This window comes from Anas acuta, chromosome 24, assembly GCF_963932015.1.
Source record: "Anas acuta chromosome 24, bAnaAcu1.1, whole genome shotgun sequence".
In the NCBI taxonomy this organism is placed as follows: domain Eukaryota; kingdom Metazoa; phylum Chordata; class Aves; order Anseriformes; family Anatidae; genus Anas; species Anas acuta.
In genome coordinates, this window is record NC_089002.1 from 3,349,046 (window position 1) to 3,373,166 (window position 24,121).

At 63.0% G+C, this 24,121-nt stretch overlaps 1 protein-coding gene across 5 annotated transcripts; it reads right to left on the bottom strand.

Moving 5' to 3' along the window:
* Positions 1-743: 743 nt before the first annotated feature.
* On the bottom strand, positions 744-23,778 carry TMCC2 (transmembrane and coiled-coil domain family 2). Of its 5 annotated transcripts, none has more exons than XM_068660292.1 (5): positions 23,445-23,778; positions 17,815-18,321; positions 2,541-3,475; positions 2,233-2,368; positions 744-1,905 (listed from the first exon to the last, which is right to left on the bottom strand). In XM_068660292.1, the coding sequence occupies exons 1-5, from the start codon at positions 23,607-23,609 to the stop codon at positions 1,594-1,596; spliced, it is 2,055 nt and encodes a 684-aa protein (XP_068516393.1). In that variant the 5' UTR covers positions 23,610-23,778; the 3' UTR covers positions 744-1,593. The 5 variants fall into 5 exon arrangements, with proteins under 5 accessions (XP_068516393.1, XP_068516395.1, XP_068516396.1 ...); XM_068660294.1 differs by lacking the exons at positions 17,815-18,321; positions 23,445-23,778 and adding exons at positions 11,219-11,334; positions 12,819-12,954; XM_068660295.1 differs by lacking the exons at positions 17,815-18,321; positions 23,445-23,778 and adding exons at positions 10,540-10,643; positions 11,219-11,340.
* Between the last annotated feature and the right edge of the window lie 343 nt (positions 23,779-24,121).

A 24,121-nucleotide genomic window follows, 5' to 3' on the forward strand; every position in this document is an offset into this window, starting at 1 on the left:
GCCCCGTGCCCACCAACAGCTCTGGGTGCTCACACGAAGCCCGCGGCGATGTGACCGCTCGCTCCAGCGAGGACGTGCCCAGGGTGTCCCCTGCAGGAGGTGTCTGCGTGCTCTCTGCGTGTCCCCTGCCCGTGTGGGCTCCGTACCAAGCCCGTGCCACCCCTGGAAGCCCTTCCAGCAGGCACAGGGGATGCCTGGCAGCGGGGTTTATCCCCCAGCCACAGGCACCGTGGGACCCCCACCGCCCCACCACTGCCTCCTCCCCGCCGTGTTTGCTCAGCTGCAGCTCAGCTCCGATCGCCGTCTTCCCAGGTCAACAAAAGCAGCTGAACCCCAACCTGCTGCTGGGTTCAGAGCGTACCAGGCTTACCTCCCAGCACAGCTCTCCTCCAGCCTCGCTCCCCTCCCCTTCTCTCCTTGTGGACACGCTGAGCCGGGGCCCACCCGGTGGCCAAAACGCTCCCAGGGGTGCCGGCGCCGGAGGGGATGCAGCCACCCCTACCCCTTTTGGGGTGCCCCCCCAGCACCCCAACCGAGCAGGAAATGCTAAAGGCCAAATTCTCAGCTGAGGCAAACCGGTTCAGTGCCTCCGACCTCGGCGGAGTTGCACCCATTTGCACCAGAGGAGGATCTGACCGTGCGCGTAGCTTGTATCGCTCTCTGTATTTATATACGGGTGTGTGTGGAGATGTAGTACAGAAATATATATGTAGGAAATAATTTAAGAAACATCCGAGACAGCATGCTGTGCTCTTGTGTAGGGCTGGGGAGGCAGCTGCCCGCCTCCCCTGGCACTACCAGCTTTGATTCACAAATGGAAACAGAGTCTTGAATTAAATTAAAAACTGCACGCGCACGCACACGCACACACACACGACACGTTGCAGAGGCTGGAGGACTCAGAGGCGTGATGCTGGCAAGTCCAGGTGTCCCTGAAGAGATCAGATCGACTAAAGGCAAAGGGTGGGTGTGGGGGGGAAATAAATAAATGAAACCAGCAGAGGGGGTCTCACTCGTGCCAGTGCTGGTGCTGTCTCTGGCGGGGTCGGCAGGAGCTGCTCAGCCGCGCACGTCCCGCTGCGAGCTCACCGGGCTCAGCGACACTTGCCTTGGACCCATTTTCTCCTTCGCCACGTGCTTCGCTTCTGCTCCATCCCTGGACTTTTTACCACCTTGGTCTTTAAGGGCGAAAGGAAAAACCCAGCCCTGAGTAACCCCCGGAGCCAGGTTTGGTCCAGCTTGCTCCTTCCTGATAGCCCCAGAGTGGGCTCTGCAGACCTTCCCATGGGCTTTCAGACCAGAGTGACCTCAAAAACCAGCCTAAAACCCCTAGAAAAACCCCAGGTAAACGACCAGTTTCTTCCCAAACTCCTCCTCGTTCCCCATCCTGCCCTCCCTGAGCATCCTGCGGGACCGACTCCGCCACGCTCCGAGCCACGGCAGCCAGGCGCAGCAGGGGCCGGGAAAGCGACCGAACCGCGTGCGAAGAAACGACCCCAAGGCTCCAGACTGCTGCCATCCCCCCTTCCCCTCCCGTCCCACTCCTCCACGGGATACGGAAAGCCCCCGGGGCTGCAGCAGCGGGGCCGCGCATCAGCTGGGGAGCAGGACGTGCTCCAGAAAGTAGGTGATGGAGTCCCAGTGCTTCCAGAGGAAGAAGAGGAAGAGGACGAGCAGGGCGGTGCTGAGGATGCGCATGCGGGTCTTCATGAGCGGGGTGATGAAGTTGGCGATGGTGGAGACGAAGACGAGCAGCACGGCCATCAGGGCCAGGATGACGTTGATGAATTTGCCCAGCAGCGCCCGGGCGTTGGCGTTCTCCACCCCTTCCAGCTGCACCACCTGCTGCTGCTGCTGCTGCAGCTCCAGCTTGGTCACCCGCGTCAGGCACGACTCCACCGCTTCCTGCGGGACGCAGCCGCGTTAGACCCGACCGGTGGCGACGAGGGATTTGGGGATTTGAGGATTTGGGGATCTGGGGGTTTGTCCCCAATCTCTGAGACTGCAAAGTTTCGCTTGCGCAGCTCCGGTACGTGCCCAACCTCATGGCGATGTGCTGGGGCACAGACTGGTATTTTGGGGACATGGCTTAGGTACCAGCTTCTTGCTGTGATGCTGTCCCAGCAAGGACCTCACCTGGAAGGTGCTGGCACAGAAAAAGGGCTGCCCCCTCCCCGCGCCCTGTCCCCCCCTGGTGCCGCGGGTGGAGGGCGCAGCGTGGCGCTGCCCTACCTGGATGTCCCGCGCCCTCTCGTAGGACTGGTAGGCCACCTTCTCCTCCATGCTCGCCAGCTCCTGCTTCAGGTTGGTCATTTCGTTCTGGTGCAGCTCGGTGAGGTCGTTCAGCTGCTCCTCCAGGCGCTCGTACCTGGGCATGGGGACAGAGGAGCTCTGGGGCGGGCAGGACCCCAAAAAACCCCCCCTTCTCCTTCCCCCTAATGCTGGGAAAACCGTTCTGGTTTTCCAGGAAGGGGCCTCGTGGTCCCCAAAAGAGCCACCCCGGGTGATGCACATCGCCACCCCAACCCCCCTGGTCCTACCTGTAGCGCTCCTCCTGCAAGCACTGTGTCATGTAGGTGTAATCCCGCTGCAGCTGCGCCTTGAGGTCCTCCATGGAGTCCTCCAGGTGCGACTGGCTGTCCTTGATCTCCCGGAGCTCCTCCAGGATGGTGTCGAAGTTGTTGTGGTGGCTGTCCAGAGTGTTGGATTTGGGGCTCCCCAAACCCCCGGGCCCTGCCCCGGAGTTGCTGCCGCCGGCAGAGCCCGAGGTGGCACTGGAGCACTCGTCGTCGCTGCCGTATTTGGGGCTGGACACCAGCGTGGCGCTGCCGCTCAGCGCCCGCGACGCCTCCTCGGGGTGCCCGTCGTCCAGCGTGTCCTTCAGGTGGGCGATGTTGTCAGCACTGCCAAATTTGTTCCGGATCAGGCTGGCGAACTCCCGGGGCTTGGAGACCACGGCGGTGTGGGTGGCTTGGGACAGCCCCGAGAGACCTCCCTTGACGCCCTCCACCACGCCGCCGCCGAAGCCGCTGATGCTGGAGCGCACGTTGGCGCCCACGTCCTTGAGACCTTGGTGCATGTCCCGGAAAACATCCTTGGGCTGCCGGGACGGGCCGTTCTGCTCGATCTCCTTCAGCTTCTTGTGGTAGTGCTCGAGCTTCTTGTGCAGCTGCGCGATCGTCTGCGCCGACTTCTGGTTCTTCTTCTCAAAAACCTGCTTGATGCGGGAGGCCTGCTGCTTGTCCGCGTTGTTGGCCAGCTTCAGGTACTCGGCCACGTTGTCGTCCCGCGCCTCCTGCTCGATCTTGATCTGCTCGGTGATCTTGAGGATCTTCTGGTGCAGGTGCTCGATGGCAGCTTTCGTCCGGTGGGGGTCGGGGGTGCCGTCGGGGACGTCCAGGCAGATGGGGCCGTCGGCATCGCCGTGGCCGGCGGCGGCGGGCAGGCTGAGCGCGGTCACGTCCCCCTTGTCCAGCTGCGGGCAGAGACACGAGGGCAGGGCTCAGCGGGGGACAAACCCGAGGAGCCCCCGGGGATGGGGAGCCCCGAGCACCACGGGGGTGCACGGGGGGAATGGGAGCGGCAGGGTGGGGAGGAAGGAGCAGGAGAATGGTTAAGAGGGAGGAGGTTTGGAGAAAGTGGGTTTATTTTGTGTTTTTATTTTTTTTTCCTGGTTGCTCGAGCGTTTTCCAGCCGTGCCGCTACTGCAGGCATCCCAGGAATAAGCCAGCTGGAGGACGCAGCACCAAATTAATTATACTTAAGGGCTGGTTTGTGCTTTCAGCGAGGAAAATGCACCGCTGGGAGCTCAGCTCTGGCTTTCTGTCCTCACTCGGAGCAGAGACACCCACAGCTAAGGCTCTTAGCCTAGACACGGAGCGGAGCCATCCAGGAAAGGAGAAGCTTTGCCCAAGCCCCTGACTCAGAAGCGGCTCCCGAACCCTCGGCAGCAGCAGGCGGGATGCTCGGAGCCCCCCAGCTGCCTTCTTTCCCTGGGGTTTCTCCCCTGGCATCGCTACACCCCTCTGCAAACGCGTGCTGCCACCTACCAGCGCGTTTCGAGATGGACAATTTTAGCTGGGAAAAAAAATCCACCTGCCCGAGGCCGCTCTTCAAATCCCAAATCATCCAAGCCAGCCTCCGGCCCCGCGCTCCCCAGCCCTCGCCGCCCGAAAATCCCAAATCTTCCCCTGGCTGGGTTTTACAGGCGGATTCCTATGCAAATCTCCGCGGTTGTATAAATGGCTCCTGGCTTCTAATTAAGAGCTGCTTGAAAGTTAAATACTGTTGGCAGCCCTGAATAATTTCTCATTTCCATCACACTTTCCCCGAATGACCCTTTAATAGGGATAATGCTGCGAGATCGTCACGCAGGGGCGTGTTATCACCAGGAAATGCCTTGTGCAGGAGGGAGGGATGCTCTCCAGGCGCTGTGTATCCACAATCCCATCTGTGGCGAGTCCCAGGCTTGGAGAAGCACTGAAAATGTTTTTTTCCCTCCCGTTGCTGCTTCGTCTCCTCCTCCCTCGCTGCTCAGCGGGTCTGTGAGGTGGCTCTGCCTGCCTCCGTGGCTCTGGGGTGTGTGTAGGGTGGAAATGAGGCAGGGTTTGCACTCGCTGGGGACCACCGGGACGTTGGTGCTTCATGCAGGGGTCTTTTTGTGATGGTTTGAGCCTCGCAGCTGGGCAGGGAGGGAGCTCAGGCACCCCCCAGCCCCTCTGCTTCTCTTCTCTCTCCGTTACTGAACTACTGGGGCAGGGAGGATGCGAGCAAAGGGGAAGGACAAGCAGCCCCCAGCCTGCAGAGCTGCAAGTGGCTTCATCCCTGGTGGACCAGCATTTTCTGAAAAAAAACCCAAACCACCCACCCAGCAAAGCTGCAGGCTTTGCAGACTGCTCCTGGTGTCCTCGGTCACCCCGCAGCCCACGGGAGGGTTTCGCTTTTGTTTCTTATCGAGGGGCAGAACTTGGAAGTGGCAGGAAATTGTGCTTTTTTTTTTTTTTTTACCCCAGATGCACAAAGAACAAAACCACCCTTAGAAAAGGAAGGCGGCCCTGGAGAAGCCGAAACGGGAACCCCAAAGGGGGCCAACAAAGCCAGGAAGGCTTCGTCTCTACGACGCACGGGGTTATCGCAGCGGAGCCTCCTGTTCCGCTCATCCTGAAGCTGAATTTGTCATTTCCATGCGTTTTCGAGGCACATCGGGTACAAGCCCACAGCACGAGCCGTGCCGGGGAGCTGGTGCTGGAAGGAGCCAGGCGAGCAGAGCTTTCGGGAGATACCTGTGGGGATCTGAGCTGTGCACCAAAGCAGCGGTGACGGCGGGGAGGTGAAGGAGCCCTCGTTTGTGGGGTGCTGCGGGGGGGTGCAAGGACCTCCAGGGCACTGCTGCCAGGCTCCCTGGGTTGCCTGCGATTTGCTTAATTAGGGAAATTGCTTAAAAGGCACGGCTGGAGAGAGGTGGGGAGACGCCAGGCGTTTCCCAGGGGGTTCAGAGAAACAGGGGAAGGTTTGGGAAGCACCGAGCCCCCTCTTCACAACCGCCCCAGCTGCGCCTGACCTCGTGCGGCGCTGAGCTCCTGCAAATCCACTCTTTGGGATTTATTTGTGGGAGTGTATTTGGGAGCACAGGGGGAAGGGAGGGCAGGGTGGCGGTGAGCCGCACGGCCCCGATGCTGCCCATCTGCGCTGACATGGCCGGGGTGAAATCCCTTCCCCACGCACCACAGAAAGCTCTGCCCTGTGTGAGGGCAAATCCTCCGATAACCCCAGCAGGTTCTTGCTGTGAAAGCAACAAAAACAACCAAAAAAAAATAATAATAATAAAAAAAAAAGCCAACACAGACCTCTGCAGCATTAACAGGCGGTGCCGGCTAAATCCCAGCAAGCCCAAATGACTGTGCAGCGGATTTACTGGGGGGATTAGCAAAAGCCACACTTTCCCTACGTGCAGAAAACATTCTGGTAGGCACGCTGAGATGGAACCGTTCAGCTCCCCCCGCTCGGTCTCCGGGCACGCTCGAAGGGGAGAGCAGGGGCTGATGTGGGATGCAGGAGGAATGCAGGACGCGGGAAGAAAAATGCTTCTTATCACCAGAGTTCAGCCCAGGAGAGCTGAGATATGCAGAAAGGCTCAGGCTAATAAGCTGAGCAAACAGGACTCGGAGGGCTACAGGCAGGCACGGTTACGCAATGCCGCTTTATTTGCTGCTGTGGGTTTGGTGGAAGAGAGCCCAGGTGGCAGGTGAGGAGCTCGGGGCCAGGAGCTGCCCCGTGGGCTCTGGGGGCCGGGCTGCAGCCGTGTCCCCAGTGCGGGGCTCTGGGTCAGCCGGCACGCCCATGGGCTGGAAGGGAGCGAAACCGTTTTGAGAAATCGCAGAATTGGTCCAAAGTTGAGCACAGAACTCTCGAGAGGCTTCCTCGAGCTCCCGGCTATTCTGCTTTCCGTATGCTTACAGCCCCCCCATCTTCCTCGGGGGGCTCCAAGCACTTCACAAGCATAATTCGGGATCCTCCTCGTGCGTTCGGCACCGCGCTCAGCCCAGCACGGCACGGGGACGCTCGGGATGTCCCCAGCCTGTGCCATCCCCGTGTGCACCCCCAGCCCTTTGCCTCCCGGAGCGGAGCCGCTATTCCCACCACGCTACCCAGCCCAGGAGCTGAAAATAGAAGCATGAGCCCTGACTCACACTTCCCACTCTCCTTTCAAGCCCGCAGCACAGCGCGAAGCGGGCAGCCCTGTACCCCTTGCTCCCTGCCTGCTGGCCAGCACCAGCCCTGGCTGCACAAAGGGGAGGGCAGCAGCTGCCCCCGCACATTTCCCAGCCTGAAAATATTTTTTAATTACAGGGAAGCAGCACGGTAAGGATTTCGGCTGACAGCAGAGCTCCCCACCCTGCCCTTGCTGCTCCGGCACGGATCACACCTTGGGCTCCAGTCACCGAGGACACGTGTCCGGGTCCTGCGGGCAGCACCAGAAAAGAACCACCAAGAGAACCTGAATTTCTTTCTGCCCCCCTCCCCACGATGCTATTCCAACCCGAAGGACCTCAGGACCTACCTCCATGGCGGGCAGGGTCAGGTCCCCCAGGACTACTCGGCGCGGGCTCTCCAGCCGTGTCCCTGCCGTGGCGCAGCGCCCGGCCGCGATGCGCGGGCTGCCATGGCCGGGAGCAGCGGCAGCCACGGGATTTAGGGGCAGCAGCGGGGGGGACGAGGGGGCTGCGGCCCCTGTCGGAGCCCCCAGCCCGATTTCAGGGCTGCAGCCCCCCCGGCAGAGCCGTCCCCGCGGCCCCACGAGCTTTGCAGGCGCGCGGGCAGCGAGCGCAGCATCGGGGCTGAGCTGTGTGCCGCGGGCTTGCCGACTCAGTAAATCCGCCCGAGCTGTTTACAGCTCTCACCGACTGTAGCTCTCAGGGCTGTAACGCAAGAAACACCCCTCATCCATCCCCCCCTCCCTCCCCAGCAGGAGCTTCACACCGCCTCCAGCCCCGCCACGCTGCCTGTGCCCCGCCACGGGGTGCTGAGCCGCTCTGCCACCATCTGCGCCGTCACAGCCCCGGGACGCGAGGGTTGGGGAGAACCCGGCTGAGACGCACACAAAGCCAAATTCCGGGGGGGAAAAAAATACAGCAGAGAAAGCAGGGAGCAGCCGCCGGCCGCATCCTGCAGCCCAGCACCGGCTCCGATCGAGGCCAAGCTCGTTGGATCCTCACCTCTCTGGGGTGAGCCCCGCTGCGGGGGGGTCTCCAGGGGGAACGGGGGCAGCGAAAGCTCCGCGCTCTCTGCCTGCGTGTTTAACGCCCACGGCTGCCTGCGAGCGCAGGGCTTGCTCTCCGCTCCCTTCCCATTCTCCCTGGGGGCTCCGTCCCCAGCTGAGCGTGGGCACCCACCGCGCTCGGGGCTGGCTCTGTGTGGTAATGCAGGCTCAGGGCTGGGGGCTTACGCTGGGAAATATTTTGGAACAAAACCCACCACGTTTTGGAATCGCTGTCAGCTTCCAGAGCCCCAGTTTTAGCACGGCAGGAAAAAAACACCAGGACCTCACCACCCGCCCCCGGAGTCAATCCAGGGCTGTGGTGCTGGGGACCTTGGTGCTGGGCCCCCCATTTTGGAGGTTTTTGCAGGAGCAAAGCAATTTTTGCACAGTGCCTGCACCCCAGCACGTGCTGGGGGTGCAGTGAAACAGGCGCCGTGCAGACACGGCACAACCACAGCCCCCGGTGCAATGCCACCTCGCGCTGTGCCAAAAGCCATACAGCAGCCCGAGAGGGTTCCCGTAGCCCAAACTAAAAAAAAAAAACACGGCCACCAAATGGGTTTGGGAGACAGAAAGCCAGGAACCAGCCAGCTCGGAGTGCCGGGGAAGCTTGCACCGACTGTGGGAGCCGCTGCCACGGGAGGAGGCAACGCCGAGCGCAGCCATTCCGCCCACTCGCCAGCTCCAGGTACTTGATACTCGGCTTTCTCTCAGCCGTGATTCCCCCACGTGCAATTAAAGCGGTATTAAATGGCACAGCTGAGAGGCCGGCAGGGCTGTGGCAGGCTCGGGCACTGCAGCAGCTGCTGGCAGCCTGCAGTCCCCTGTCAGCCACCGCTTTATGCCGGGGCCGGCGGAGCTTGTGCTGGCCAAAGCCAAAGTCCTGGGCGAGGAAGGAGACCTGGAGCCTGTTCCCAGCTCCCAGGACCGAATATGAGCAGTTGAGGGAAGCAGAATTCGAGCCCAGAGCCTTATCCTGTGCCAGCCCAAAGCCCCGAGAGCACCGGGATGATGCTGGGCTTTGCAACCTCCAACCACCTGCGGCCACAACCCGAGCACCTGCACGGCCGCAGCGCCAAGCGCCAAGGATTCAACTGCGGTTCTCCGGTCAGGCTCTTTTTCCAAAAAAAAAAAAAGGCATAAAGACAACAAGAGCTCGGGAAGGATTTCGAGCCACGCATTTAATTGTACAGGCCAGGGCGATGAGCTGATCGTGACCCAGATCCATGTTTAATGGGGATGGCCGTGCTGTTCCCGCAGCCGAGGCGAGCCGACAGCCCGCAGCACGGCTCAGCCTCGCCTCCCGTCATCTCTCGGGCTGTCCCTGCGCCTGTCCCTGCCCTGGAAGCTCACGCTGCTGCCTCCGAGGTGCTCTGGGTGCAGACGTGGGCTCTGGCAGGCCTGAGAGGAGGGTGGCTGCGGGCTGCCGGTGCTCCCGGGCTGCAGGACCGCGTGTGGCTGCAGATAAGGGAACAGCACGACAGGAGGAAACGGGCACAGGGGCAGGGACGCGTTTCCCGGGGCCACCCTCAGCACATCCTCCTGCACCAGCACCGTGCCCACAGCTCTCCGTGCTGCGAGGCTGCCAAAGCATGATTCAGCACCCCGCTAAATCCCTTGGTCTCTCCGAGGGACCCGCTGCGACACCGGCACGGTGCACGGCACCCCGGGGACAGCCCCAGCAGGGCTGGCAGGCATTTTGGGGAGCCGGTGCTCGAGGGCGAGGAACAGACGGGCTGAATCCAGCCCCCAGCAGCACTGCTCGCCCGCTCTGCCTGCCTGAACAGGTCGGGGCTCCTGCCCCAAGGTTGGGAAGTGGCCCTGGAGGGGACCGCTCGGTCCCCACGCCCCAGCCCCAGGACACGCAGCCCCACGCCAGCTGAGTGCCTGGGGACACAGGGGGGGACCCTGCAGGCCACAAAACCCCAACGGGTGCTTCCTACACCCCGCAGCGTCAGCAGCCCCCGTATTTCTCAGGTCTGTCCCCATGGATTTTGTAGGAAAAGCTTCCTCCCTGCGTCTTGCTGAGGTGGCACAAGCAAGCTGCGTGTGTGCCAGCACCGTGCCCGAGGGGCAGCAGGTTCCACGGATCCCTGAGAAGCGCCGTTTCCCCCCCTAAATTGAACCCCCCAGGAGCAGAAACCAGCCGTGCCTACCATAGGGGGCCGAGCCCTTCTTCTGAGGAAGAATCTGCCCTCCCCAGGGCAGGTCCTGCAGCCAGGCTGAGCCCCGGGCAGCGGATGCCTGGGGACGTGACACATCTCCTATTAGTGGGGCACCGTCATCTTCGGCTCCAACACCTCCTAACGCCGCTTCTCGTTTTAGCACAGCAGCCCGAGGTCACTTCCCATTGCTCTTCCGTGGCCTCAGCAGGGCAGGAAAAATCCCCGGGTGCACGAGGAACTCTGGAAACCCCCTTGCTGCTCGGTGCCGGACTTCGCCTTTCCCTGGGTTAAAGCACTGTGGTCGGGGAGGAGGGGGCTCCTCGGGGCTGTGCCCCCCTGGTTCAGGGGAACCCACCTGCGTGCAGCTCCTCAGCGCACGGGGAAGGTCGGCAAATAATGGAAGCAGTGGGGATGCAGCCTATAAATGCCCCACAAAGCCAGCTGAGGCTGGGCTGCAGCACCTCCATCTCCAAGGCACAGCTCCCTCCTGCATGGGTGAGAAGCCCACGGCACCCTCCAGCCCCGGGACAGCTCGGGCAGCCTGGCTGCCACCCCCGGGGGGCTCGGCACAGCCCCAGCTAGAAGGAAAAGGGGGGAGATGGGCAAGGAAATTACCCGAGACGCCGGCGGCGGCGGACTCCCCTTCATCCTTAGCACCGGTTCTGCTGAGGAGGGTTGAGTTGGCTGCTTTTTTTTTATTTAGGGTTTTTCAGGCCTGCCTGCAAGCAGCAAATTTAGAAATAAATAAATCCCGGCTCCCGTGCGAAGGAAATCCCTGGATCGCCACAAAATCTCAGCGCGTTTGGTGCCTGCTGGGGCTGCATGGTGCAGAACCCAGCCCCGGCTGCCTACCGCAGCCCTGCCCGAGCACCTCAACCCACAGACGGGTCACCCAGCACCGACACACCCCAAATCTGGGGCTCGGGCTCTGCCTTTCCTGGCTGTGCCTGAGCTTAGCAGAGAAGCGAGGACAAAAGCAGAGAAGCAGCAGCCGAGCTGTGCGGCGGGGTGGCCGTGCCGGGGCTGGGGAAGCTGCAGGCGGATTCTCGGGAGCTGGGATGCTGCTGGAGCCGAACCCTTCCTCATCCTCGCTTCCCCTGATGTGTTTGGAGTCCAAAGCGGGAGACCTGCCCCAAATGGGACCTGAAAGCTTGCGACAAGACCCTAGGAGCCAGCCAGCCCCGCACACATCCTGACCCAACACCCGGGCACTGCCCCGCTCCTCGCCCCCTGCGCACCCCGAGTGCCTCGCCAGCACCCGGAGGCTGGAAGGAGAGCGGGGGGGGGTACTTACAAAGACACCCAGCAGGGAATTTAAGAGCAAAATCCTCTTCCCAGGGCAGGAGTCGGGAGGATGAGGTTCGGGCATGAGGGTGCCCTGGTCGCTCCTGCAAAGGGCTCGCTCTCCCTCTGCCATGGCTGCGGTTAAGGAGCGGAAAGGGGCAGAGGAAGGCGCGCCGTGCGCTTGCAGAGGAGGCTCCGCGAGGCTGAGAAGCAGCCAAGAACAGGCAGCACGGGGCTGGCGAGCGGGGAGGGAGCCCAAAGAGGGGAGAGGCAACGGGCTGGGAGCCGCAGGGGCCGGTCCCAGCGCCGAGCACAAGCGGCACCGCCGTGCGCTGCCTCGCCGCGCCGCCCTCGGCACCCAGGGGACACCAGCTGGGCACAGCATGGGCACCACGAGGGGCTCCTCTGCTCAGCCCACCCCTCACAACTAGGGTCCTGGATGCTCTGGGAGAATTTTGGGAGAAAATTCTGGCTGTTTTACCGGAGGGAAGAACCCCGGGAGCTCTAGGGGTGGTGCTGCCACTTCTCCATTTGGGTCCCGTGGTGTGAGAGGTGGCAGCGGCAGCCCCAGCCCGTGCTGCAGCTGGATGTCGGTGCTGCTGGTGGCTGAGCCGGTGCTCGTGCTGCTGGGGGGGATTTGCAGAGGCTTATATGGGCAGGGTTTGCGGGGGGACGTAGGGAGAAGGGGACGCAGCAGGGCGAGGAGTCCGGAGGCAGGACCCTGCTCTGCCCATCCTGACTCAGCCTCCAGGAGCCCAGTTCTGCTCCCGGCCCCGCCGCAGCCTCCAGCTGCTGCTTCTGAGAGGCCGTGGGATGGACACAAACCCTCGCCCACCCCATCCGCCCCATCAGGTCACCCCTCCCCACCCCAGCTGCCTCCCGGGGCAGGCGGCAGCGTGTGTTTGGCATCCCCTGCCTGTCGGCGAGCAGGAGCCGGGGGTGGGCTGGAAACAACAGCCATATGTCAGAGAAGGCTGAGGAACACGATGTCTTTTGCTAGGGGGTGAATCAGTACGAGAGCCTGATATTCTCCTTCTCCTGAATTAATTAAGCAGCAATCCCGGGTGTCTTTGTCTTCCCAGCTATTATCTGCTCTTCCCCAACCGCTCCGCAAAGCGCCAGCCCGATGGAGGGAGGCGACGAGCCCCCCCCCACTGCCACCACGCAGGGACTGTTGTTGCCCTGTGGCACGTGGGGACAGGGACATGGGGGCCAGCACTCGCCCACGTCCAGCTCCGGGGGCTTGGTTTGCCCAGGAGCTCAGCAGCTCCTCCTGAGACCCACGGCACTCGTGGGGCCGCACGGAGGCGTCGCCGCTCCCCCTTCTCCTGCTGCAGTCACCTCTGGCCTCCTTCAGCTCCTTCCTTTGGGATTTTAGCACCACCAGAACCTGCCCGGGGTCTGGGTGGGACGGGAGGACGTGCCTTGCCTTTGTCAGCAAACCCTCCTGAAGAGGCGCAAGGAACTTCACCGTGCGCACGGAAGCGGTGGCCCTGTTCCCAGCTGGGGAAACTGAGGCAGGGAACCAGGAGAAACCCTACCCAAAGCTCCCGGCAGCATCCCCCTGCCCGAGCCACACCACCCGTGCCATCCCCGTGCACAAAGGATACTCCAGAAGCGCCGTGGAACAAACCCGGCTTCCTAGCAGCAAGCTCCTGGCACCGCGGCATCTCCTGCTCAGCGCCCCCGAGGCTGGGCTGCGCAGGGTCCCCGCCGTCCCTCCGCCCGTCCCAGTTGTCCCAGTTGTCGACTGAGACAAGTTCTGGGTAACCGGAGCCGTGGGAGGCGAGCGAGCCGTCCGTCCCCTCCCCACCCTGAAACCCAAGGCGCTGGGATGCCAGCGGAGCCCAGCCGGTGCCAAGCAAAGGGGAGCTGAACTTTGCCTGAGTGCCCCGAGCAGCGGGGCGAAGGCTGCCAGCACCCGGCTGCTGTTCGCCTGCTGGGGCTGCCCAGAGCCCCCCCAAAATCCCTTCTGTGTCCCCAAGCCAGTGGAACCCCCAGGGTGGGTGCTCAGGGGACGCTGGGGTCTCCAACCAGCCTCACCCTGACACGGCCACGCACACGGCGGGCACCCAAAGAGAGCGGGGGGAATCCTGTGCCTCTGAGGACATCGGGGATCGGGCTCCAAGGACCGACCCCCCCACCCCAAAGCAGCCACCCCGAGCCTATAAACACGCGAGGCTCCAGCCACGAGCCTGAAGCCGGGACGTGTACGAGGAGCCCCCCATTGTCCCCCGCTGTGTCCCCGCTGTCCCACGGGGGAAGCATCCGTGCCGGGAGGGCTCGGGGGGGTCTGGCTGTGGTGGCAGCTGGTGCTGTCACTTCCCTGGGGACAGCGAGGACGGACAGATGGACGGATGGACGGACGGACACCCGTGTGCCACCCGTCACCACGCACGCCGCTGCGGTAACGCTGCCCTCTAACGGCACCATCCAGCCCCCGGTTCCCCCCTTGGCCCCTTCCCAGCCCCGCTGCCCCTATTTTTTTGGGGGGCTCACCTGGCCGTGCCCCATCCCGCAGGCCCCACAGGCTTCTGCACAGCTCCCCGGCAGCACCATGCCCCCAGCCCCTCCGCGGTTCCCCCCGGGGTGCTCTGACCCCGCCAGCACCGGCTCCCGGTGCTGACCCCACTGCCAGGGGGGGGGCTTGGAGCCCAAGGGGAGGCCCCGCAGCCGCTGCTGGCTGGCTCGGTGGCTGGCCCCGGTGGTAATCACCTCCTGTCCGCCTGCCCGGTGCTGGCGGGTCACCAGGAGGAGATTAGTGAGATAAGGGGGCAGCTCTCCAGCACGCCCCCGTTGCCGCCTGCAGCCTCCCTTTGCCCCACTGCTGCTGCTGCCACCCCCACGTGTGCCACCACGGCCGCAAGTCGTCACCTCCTTGCATGAAAAACCCAGCAGCACATCCCAGCTGAGGCATGAGGGTGAACCCCAAAAACACCTGGGGGAGCTGAGGAGCTGGAAACCCAGCCGTGCGCCCCGCAGGGCTCCCCCAGGACACCCGAGGGGCTCCGTGGGGAGCAAAATCTGGTCCAGGGCAGGCTTTAGAGGTCAGGCAGATGGACTAGGTGACATCTGAAGGTCTCTTCTGAGTGAAATGTCCCATCCTGTCCCATCCTGTCCTCCTGTATCCTATCCCAAACCCCTGGGCACGCAGGGCACAGCTGCAGTTCTCAAAGCAGCCCCAACCCGCAGAGCCGCGGGTCCCAAGCCGTGTGCCACTGCCCGCAGGAGGCAGGGGACAGCTCTGCCACCTCCCCCTGATCCCACCCTCACCTCTGCTGCTTTTTGTGCCCGATGGAGACGGCTGGAGGCAGCCACAAGGATGTGCACTGCAGGTGGGGGCAGCCCCGCAAAGCGGAGCCTTGTCCCCAGCCGTGTCCCCAGCCGTGTCCCCTGCCTGTGGCGCACGGTGACGGTGCCAGCCCTTCTCTTGGGGGCCTGAGCACGGCCCCGTGTGGCTCCGGTTACCGCTCGGGCTGCTGTGCCAGGGCACGGGATGGCTCAGACAGTGTGGGGGCACACGGGACAGCTCTCCAGTTACACCGAGCCCCAGCCAGAACCAGCACCCGGTGCTGAGCACCCAGACGGTGCCGCGGTCCTGTCCCTGTGCCCCCCCAGCCGCTCACCCCTCCATGGGTCCCCCCCAGGCAAAGCCTTGTCCCTGGCAGCTGCCTCCGGTGGGGAGGACACAGGGGGGGCCGGGAGCTGGTGGGGACCGTGGGGACGGTCAAACCTGGCAGGAGCCTAATGGGAAAAACGAAACGAAAAGGGGAGAGCTGCTCGAAAACTGAGGCTGAGCAATTCCACGAGGGATTAAGCCAGCGCGCTCGGGCGGTCACGGAAAATTCAGCATGAAGTTTCTGGGGGAAAACCGCTTTTCTGCAAGGGCCCTTGCTCCCCTGGGGCTCCGGCTCCCAGTCCGAGGGTGAAATGGGGCCGTGGTGCCCTTGGTGCTGCCACGTCCCCCCTGCGGGTGTCTGTGGGCACGCAGGGGCTGGTTTGGCCCTTGCAGAGACGAGGGCTTCCTCCCAAGCCCCAGGAAGGTTTTCCTCCTGCCCGCAGGGATTGATTTCCAATAGCGCGCAAGTGCCAAACGCTTTAATCATCCTGCAAGGCTCCTGCAGGCCCCGGGACCTCGGTGGCTGCTGGATTTGTAGCTGAAGGAAGGGGAAGTATTTTGGCCAAGGCCAGGTGAGGCCGGAGGGCTCGGCACCCTCTCTGGCCACGGTACCCACGGAGGGATGGAGGAGGCAGACGGAGGGGGCAGCGGGCAGGAGGCCGGCCTTCCTTTGGGCCCTGGAAAAATAATATGGCACGAGAATATCACGTAGCTCTTGTTTCTCTAAATAGCTCTTTTTCCACTGCTCCACAAAGGCGCCAGCATTGCCTCTCTCCTTACTACTCTTTGTGCCATATGCAGTTAATTATTCATCCCTTTATTGCGCGCTTTGTGCTGCTCCGTGAGCAGTCCCGGACCCGCTCTGCTCCCCCTCCCCAAGGTTTTGGAGCTGCTCCGGCTCCAAACTTCGTCTGCAACCGCAGGGGGACCAGCAGGACCGGGCTCCTTGCAGGGCAGAAGCCAGGGGCCATGTGGAAGAAATTTGGGTTTTCTGAACCTGGCCCTGTGCTGGCACAGCTTGGAGGAGAGGGAGCGGGGAGGAGTGGGGCTGCTGGGACACGGGCAGGCGGTCCTGGTCGGTAAATGAGGAGGAGGAGGACCTAAAGAGCTGGTTCCTGTGACGTGTCTCCCCTCTGGGGCCAGATTCCCACGTCCTGGAGGTGCCCCCGGCCCCACGCCGCTGTCACAAGGACCGGCGCTGGCACCAGCCGCCAGCGTCAGCTGCAGCCCGAGGCGGCGGAGCAGAAAAAGCCGAGCGAAAAGAGAAAGAAAAAGGATCTGGTTAGCCTCTTTCCATTACCTCACGGGGCAACGGGAGTCTCCGGGTCAGATTTCCCTCTCGGGCACTGAGCGCCAAGGGGAGAGGAGCAGCCTCGGGGGGCCCTGCTCCCCGGGACCTGACACCCCCTCCGCTAGCGCACCCCAAAGCTCTGCCCAGCTGTCTTCATCCTATTACAGAGCTATTCCTGGCCGTGCAAAGCATCTTAGCCGTGTGCTGCCGCCTCCCTCCCGCGACCTGCTACCACTGCCCTCCCTCTTTTGGTGCTGCTGAGCCCCCCAAAACTCAGCAGCTCGCGCAGCAACACAGGCAGGGGCTGCCCGAGCCCGCCTGGCCACGTCCCTGCCCCGATCCACAGCTTTGCCAACCCGCTGCTGGGGCTTGAATCATAAAAAGTGGATGCTGCCAGCTGCTGGGGCTGCAGACGGCTGACACCCGCCAGCTGCAGACACTAAGAAAAGAAGCGGAGAAGGAGAATCCTTGCAATCCTTTATTTCTGAGTGCTGGGCTAAGGATTTTGTGGCACCGCCAAACCCAGCGCGTTTTGGCAGGGCTGAGCTCCAGCAGGGGACGTCACGGTGGCAGCCCACCCCCTGGCAGCAGCCCCCTGCCCTCCCGGCACCGCTGCGGGTGCCGTTTGCCTCCCGCCACCTGTACCTTGTCCTCAGCGCGCCGTGTGGCTGTGCTAATCTCGGCTGTTTCATAATTAACAGGGCTAAACGCGAGATGGAAACACCAGCCTCCCCGTTAGCTATGCGCAGCGCGGTTTAACAATCACAGCGGGGGGGGGGGGGGGGGGGCACCCGTTTGCAGCCTCAGCCCGGCACAGAGCGATCCTCTGCTGGGCACCAGCAGCCCCACCGGGCAATTTTGTCCCCAAAGGTCACTTTTCCTTTCATTCTGCCTGCGCCCATCCCTGCCCCTATAAAATAACCGGCTCCGAACGCAGCCTTGCTCATCCCCATCCCTCCTGAGCCAATAACCAAGGCGCTGTCTTGGCTTTTCCGTGCTCGTCTCCATCCCCTCTTGGCGAATAACCAAGCTGGTGGCCCTGCTGTCTCATCTGTCCAAGCTTGGGTTCGTTCTGGCTGTGGCCTGAGGCTCTCTGGGTGTCCCTCTGTCCTGGTTAACAGCAGGGGCTGGGTGCTGGGAGTGCTTCCCAGCACGGATTTCATTCCCAAAATCCATCCATGGGCTGGGCCACGGGGCTGAGCACCAGCACCCCGCAGCAGTTTCTGCGCACTGAGCCCTCTCTGGGTTAGCAGCAGACCCAACCCATGTCTGCAGGGCAGTAGGGCAGCAGTCACCTCCTGACTCATGCCTCAAAGCAACAGCTGAGCGGCTCAAATGGGAAATATTTGTCCACAGCACAGTGAAAAATCAGTGATACCCTGCCACAGCTCTTCCAGGAGACAACCTGAGCGCATGGCGGAACGGGAGCAGGTTGCAGGTGCCTCCAGTCCCGTGCTAAAGACCTCAGGTGGGATTCATTACCAGGATCCCACTCTTACCCAGCCTCCTCCATCCCCCAAATCTCACTCTGGGAGTAGGTGTCAGCACATCCCTGCCTTCCCCAGCCCTGGCAGAGGCACAGACCCCAGCAGCCTCCACCCCTGGCTCCTCCACAACCCCCCTGCACCCCGAGGGACCGTTTCACCACCCCGTGCCCCCCTCCAGCCCCCCCAGGGGTAGCAGGTCGCAGCCCTACCTTATCGGCCAGGCTCTCGGTGTCCTCGGTGAGCAGGTAGACGGCCCCGCTCTCGGCCAGGAGGATGGCAGTGTCGGTGGTGGAGGAGGACCTGGGCCGGCCCTGGTGCTGATGCAGGATGGCGGTGAGGCTGCTGTCCTGGGGGGCTTTTCGGACGAGGTGGGGGCTGCCTTTTTGGGGCTCGAGCGAGCCGCTTTTGGCCCGCCGGCTGCCGCTGTGCAGGCTGGTGCCGCGCTTGATGGAGGGGCGCGAGCGGATCTGCTGCAGCACCCGGTTGAAGGCAGTGGGGCGAGCCGGGAGGTCGTGCAGGGAGACAGCGTAGGAGACGCGGTGCATCTCGGGGGAGCGCTCCTTCTCGTCGGGGGACTCGTGGTCCGACAGCCCGTAGTGCGGCGGCAGCGAGTCCTGCGAGCTCTGGTGCTCCCGCTCGCGCGACCGCCGCCGGCTGTGGAAGAGGTGCTTCAAGCCGTGGCCGAACATGGAGCCCTCGGACAGCTGCTGGATTTTCTGCGAGGGGAAGAGAGGAAAATGATGCCCCGATACTGCCCGCGAAGGCTGGCATCGCCTCGCTCCCAGTTTGATGGCACAGATGCCCTGGCAAGTGGTAAATGGGCCCCCCAGGGATGTCCCCGGCACGGCTCTGATGGACGGTGCCGGTGCCAGCACCGTGGGATGGGATGCTGAGGGGCTAAAATTGCTGCTGGAGGGTGCTGGGGACCCTCGCACCCAAAGGGAGCTGCCAGGGTACCCGTGGCTGTCGGGTATCAGCGCCCAGGTGGTGGCACAGAGGGATGAGGACGCGCGAGGTGGCTCGGCGAGGCTCAGGGCTCCGGCTCCAGCAGCATCACCCGCACCAGGGGAAGGTCTCTGATGGGTACTGTCCCTCTGAGATGCCTCGACCTGAGGCAGCAGGGGCAGAGCAGCATTTTCTTCAGCAAGAAACCCCCCCGGTCAAGAAACCTCAGAGCCTCGGCCACCAACACGCTGCCAAGAGCCAGCTCCTCTCCGAAATGGGATTTTTCCACAGCCCCCCAGCCCCGCACGGACCAGGCTGGCCCCGTGGAACGGTGACACCACAGCTCCCAGCCAGGGACCAGCAGGCAACGTGGCATGAGGCTGCTCTTGGCTCCAAAAAAAGGACGGTGCCAAGCGATGCGCCCGAGCCTTGAGGCCGACAATCCTGACCCTGCTGCGGTCCGGGGACATTTCAGCCCTGATTCAGTGCGGCTGGGACCTCTCCCTGGGGACGCTGGTTCCTGGAATCGCGGTGCCGTCATTTACTCGTGCCTGAGAACCAGCTTGCAGCAGGCTCCGAGCTGGAAGCCAGGAACAGCCCCAGCAGATTTGGCAAAATCCTGCTTTCTCGAGAAGGGGACAGGTCTGGGACAGGCTCCGGGAACTGCGGATGCCCATGGGACTTCACATCTGTACGGCAGGGACCCCACACCCTAACACCCCAGGCATGAAAACCCCGATGTCCCAGCCCATCAGGGCCTAACTGGCATCACAACCACAATGTTCCCAAGGAATTGGGGTGCCACGGGCAGCACGGAGCCCCCGTGGCGCTAAAGGCTGCGGGGAAAACCCTTAATCCTGCCGTTCCCCACCCATAATGAACACCCCGATCCTTGCGCCTGTCCCCCAGAAGTACAGGCTAAATCCGCGGTGCCGGCTTGCTGCTACTTGGGGAAATTGTGATTTAAATTTTCTGCTATTTATAGAGTCTCTATGGAAACAGAGGCAGCGTTTAGGTAGGTAATAACGCCAAACCCCCGGATTCCCAACACCGAGGCTACGGCGTGGCCCCGGGCGTGCTGTTAGCCCCTGGGGAGGTGCAGGGGGGAAGCAAGGACCCCTGCCCTGCCCTGCCTCGGGGAAAACGGGGAGGAAACCAAAAAAAATCCTACTACGAGGGCGCTTCTACAGCATCAGCACGGCAGGGGGAAGGCTCATCCCAGGATGCTGCTCCCCTGCACTGGGGGACCGCTGGGTTTTGCCCCCATGCCGAAACCTCCCTGTTTCTTCCCTAAATGTTTTTTTCAGCTCTCTGCTGGGTTCTGTCCCACTGCCCAGATCGTCTTTTTTGGGTTTCGGATGCACAGGAGGGGATCTTGTTGCTGTAACCTCCCGGCACAGCCCCACACTGTGCCGTCCCGCTCAACTCTTGGTGTTTTTAACAATTATTTACAGCCCTGGCCCACCCAGGGGCTCCAGCCAAGCCTTGGCAGCCCACTGGAAGCACTGTGGAGGGGCTGGAAAACCACCCCAAACCACCCCCAAATCATCCAACACCCTGCATTTTAGGGCACGGGGGGAGCCATTTGAACCAGCACCCCTCAGCCAGGCTGGGGACCAAGGCAAGGTCCCCACCGTGGGGCAGCACCGGGGTCCCAAACAAACATCTTCTGCCCAGGAGGATGCTCTCCTCGGGGGCTGGGGACTCAGCGTAAAGCCCCCCGGGTGGAAAAGGGGGACCCGGTGGGGTCCCTGCCGGCACCCCGAGAGTTTTGGGTGAGCTGGTGCTGGATGAAGCTGCTCCAGTGACCACGCTGCTGCTGCTGCTGCTGCTCGAGCTGCTTGACAGCAGCTCTGCTCCGCCAGCCACAGGGGACCCAGCTCACCTTGGCGGTGTCCTTTTCAGACCAAAATACGCTGGGAAAATTGTTCGGGCGAGGGATTAAATATAAATGTACCTCGGCGTTCGGGATAGGGACCGGCCACCTTTATGCAGAGGCATCGTCCTCTGCATCCTGCCCCGGGATGGGGCAAGAAAAATGAACCCAGCCCGTGGGACGGAGCTGCCACGAGGAAATTGGGGGTTCAGGCTTCCCCCCGACCCTCCAGCCACCATCTCCCAGCCCCACTGCTCGGGGCAGGGCACCCTCTGCACCCACAGAAGGGGCTGCGCGTCCCAGGGTGGGACCTCCCCGTGTCCTTCATGTCCCCTGCCCCAGGAGAGGCTCCGGGAAGCCCCCCGGGAAGTTGGTTTTCCATTTATATGGGCTTGGATCAGGCCCGGGGTTGGGGAAGGGCTCAGGATGGCTTCCTGGAGTCGCTGCTGCTCTTTTGGGTTTGGGGTTTAAAGGAGGGAGCGGCCGGAGCCGTGAAGATCGAGAGGGTGAAACTCGCAAAACGCCGTCAGGCTTCAACTTGCAGCCCCATCAGAGCAGCTGGTTTGGGAAAATAGGAGGAAACCTGGGGAGAGCGCTCAGCTCAGCCACGCTCGGGGAAAAGCGGGAGTGGGGCCGAGCAGGGAACGGCTCCGGGGAGGCACCGCGGGACCGGGCTGCTTCCCTCTGCAGTGTTTTGTATGGATCCAGTCACTCTGCTGCAGAGCACAGAAATCGCTGCCACCCAACATATTTTTAAGCAGAACTATGTGTCATGCATCTGCTTTTGCCAGAAGTTGTTTTTTTTTTTTCTTTTTTTTTTTTTTTTCCCCTAATGGAGCCTTCGCTCTCAGCGACGGAGCTGGATGTGGGGCTGGGGGAAAGCGAAGCTGCCGAGGCTTTGCTGGGGTTTGGGGACGGAGACAACACAAAGCAGCCTTTTGTTCCCGGGTCACCAGCTCAAAAAGGTTCTTAAACGTTAAAAAAAAAAAAAAAAGTTGACATCTGACGCTCGCCGGCTGCCCGCTGGGAGCCGAGCTCGCGGGGCTCGGTGCGGGGCACGAGGCCAGGCTGTGGCCAGGCACCCCCTGCCAAGGTGCATGCGGCACGGGAAGAGCAGCTCCAGCGGGGTTTGGGGCAGGAAATCCTTCTGATTATGGTTTCCTTCCTCAAGCTGCCACCGATTGCAGCGACGGGAGGGGACGTGGTGGTGGCGGGGCTGGGGACGAGCGCCCCGATCCCCCGCGGAGGCTGCGGGCGGCACCGGGCTGCGATTTGTCCCGCGCCGTGCCCAGCAAAATGACTTTAAGGGTTCGGGTAATTAATTGCTGAGCTGCCAACGCGGTAATGGTGAGCATCAAGAGGGCAAACCCGCACCAGGGCAGCGTCCCTGCATCGATAAAATCAATGGCACTTTGGCAGGCTGAGCTCCAGCCGGGGCTGGACGTGCCACCCAAGGGACACGGGTGGCTTCCCAGTGATTTCACCCCAAAAAGCTCCAGGTGACACCAAACACCTCGGGATGTGTCGTCCCCTGGCACAGGGGACCCCAAGACCTCGCCGAAGCGGTGCTGCCCCACCACCAGGGTCCCTTTCCCGAGTGCCAGGCTCCCTCTGGGTGCCCAGAACCATTTTCCCACTCTTCTCCCAATTTTTTTGAACCCCCAGCCTGGAAGTGCCACCCCTCCTGGGGTCCGAGCGGGGGAATTCACCTCTGCGGGCAAACCCACCCACCCCATGGGGACTTTTTTAAGGTCCGGGGATCCGAGTTGCTCCCGTCCCAACCCCCCCGAGCAATTTCTGCCCAAACTTCAGCCGGGACCGGCCGCCCGGACCCCTGCCGGTGCTGCCGCCTTCCTCATTAACCGGACCCAGGGGTTATTTATTAGGGTCTGCTCAGCCCCCCCTGCATGGGGACAATGCTGTGACCCTACCCAGGACCCCAGGAAAGCCCGCTGGGGTGATGCAGCCCCCCCAAACACCCCACAGCACCACCCCCTGCCCGCAGCCCCCTTGCCCAGGGCTGGTGGTGACAGCGGGGTCCCCCCCAGCTCTCCCACCCTGCCCTATTGTGATCGCTGCTCTTTGGGGTCGGGCGGCAGCGGGGTGATGGCCTCGGTGGTGCTGAGCCCCGTGTGTATCCTAACGGACCGTGAGGCATCCCCAACCTGGGGATGGATGCCCCGCACCCCGGGACATGTCCATCCCCGGCGGCACCCTACAGAAGGAGCATCCCTGTTCTGGAAGCGTCCCAACTGGGACCTGCTGGGAGCGGGAGCATCCCAAAGTAGCATTGCTGTAGGGACATTCCCACCCTGTAATCGCTGTGGGACTGTCCTCATCTTAGGAGCATCCCCAAACCAAGAGCATCTCAAGAGCATCCCAAAACCATGAGCATCCCTAAACCAAGAGCATCCCCAAATCATGAAGATCTCCATCCCAAAAGCATCCTTATCCCAGGTGCATCCCCAAGCCATGAGCATCCTCATCCCAAACGCATCCCCAAAGCAAGAGCATCCCCAAACCATGAGGGTCTCCATCCCAAAAGCATCCTTATCCCAGGTGCATCCCCAAACCAAGAGCATCCCAAGAGCATTCTCATCCCAAGAGCATCCTGAAACCAAGAGCATCCCCAAACCATGAAGATCTCCATCCCAAGAGCATCCCTATCCCAAAAGCATCCCGAAAACATGAGCATCTCTAAACCAAGAGCATCCCAAAAGCATCCCCAAGCCATGAGCATCCCCATCCCAAAAGCATCCTCATCCCAGGACCATCCCCATCCCGGGACCACCCTCACCCCAATCGCACCTTCCCCCCAAAAGCCCTCCCCCCGTGGGACCCCCTCCCCGGTGTGACCCCCCCCTCCCCCGGTGGGACCCCCGCACCCCCAAGGTGACACCAGCAGCACCGTGGGGGTGCCGCCACCCCTTCTCCCCCCCCACCCCACAACCGCTACCCCCAAAAAAGACCCCGGGGACCTCCCCCCCCGTTCCCCCCCGGTGCCCCCCGCTCCCTCACCTTGAGGTCCGGGGGCTTGGCTCTGGCCACAGCCCCCCCGCCCCCCACCTCGGGGGCCGCCGCCTCCCCCGGTTTGGGCTCCATCACGGTGGCAGCGGGCGGCTCCCCGGTGCCTTCAGCCCCCTCCTCGGGCTGCCGCAGCTCGTCCGAGCGGCACCGCTTCATGCCGCCCCCCCCACCCCCCCCCTCAAACCCCCCCAGCGGCGACCGGCGGTGCCTACGGCCGCAGCAGCACCACCACCACCGGAGACGGCGGCGGTGGCGGTGGTGGAGGCGGCGGCGGGGGGCGGCGGCAGCCGGGAGGCCGCTGCGGGGCCCGAGGGCTCAGCGCCGCCCCCCCCCCCCCCGCCCGCTGCTGCCGCCGCCGCCGCCCCGCCGGGCCCGGCCCGGCCGCCGGCCCCGCGCCGCGCCGGCCCCGCGCCCCCCGGCATCGCCGCCGCCGGTACCGGGCGCCGCCGCCTTGAGCGGCACCCGCCGCAGCCAATGGGGAGGCGAGGAGGGCGGGGCCAAGGGAGGGGATTGGCTGAGGGGGAGAAGAGGGGTTGGGAGGGGAGGGGGGGGATATGGGGGGGGGGGGCACGGTCCCGGGAGCGGGCAGCGGGGGGGGAATTTGGGGGGATGCGGGAGGGAGCCTGCGGGGCGGTCAGAGGTCTTGTAATTAATTCATTCACATTTTT

What these genes read in the sequence shown, in the direction of transcription:
- TMCC2 (XM_068660292.1), bottom strand. Translation starts at nt 23,609, where the DNA reads ATGAAGCGGTGCCGCTCGGACGAGCTGCGGCAGCCCGAGGAGGGGGCT. An exon ending in CCAAGCCCCCGGACCTCAAG is followed by an intron (nt 18,322 to 23,444) that starts GTGAGGGAGCGG and finishes TTCCCCTCGCAG; the next exon opens with AAAATCCAGCAGCTGTCCGA. An exon ending in CCGAGAGCCTGGCCGATAAG is followed by an intron (nt 3,476 to 17,814) that starts GTAGGGCTGCGA and finishes CTCTGCCCGCAG; the next exon opens with CTGGACAAGGGGGACGTGAC.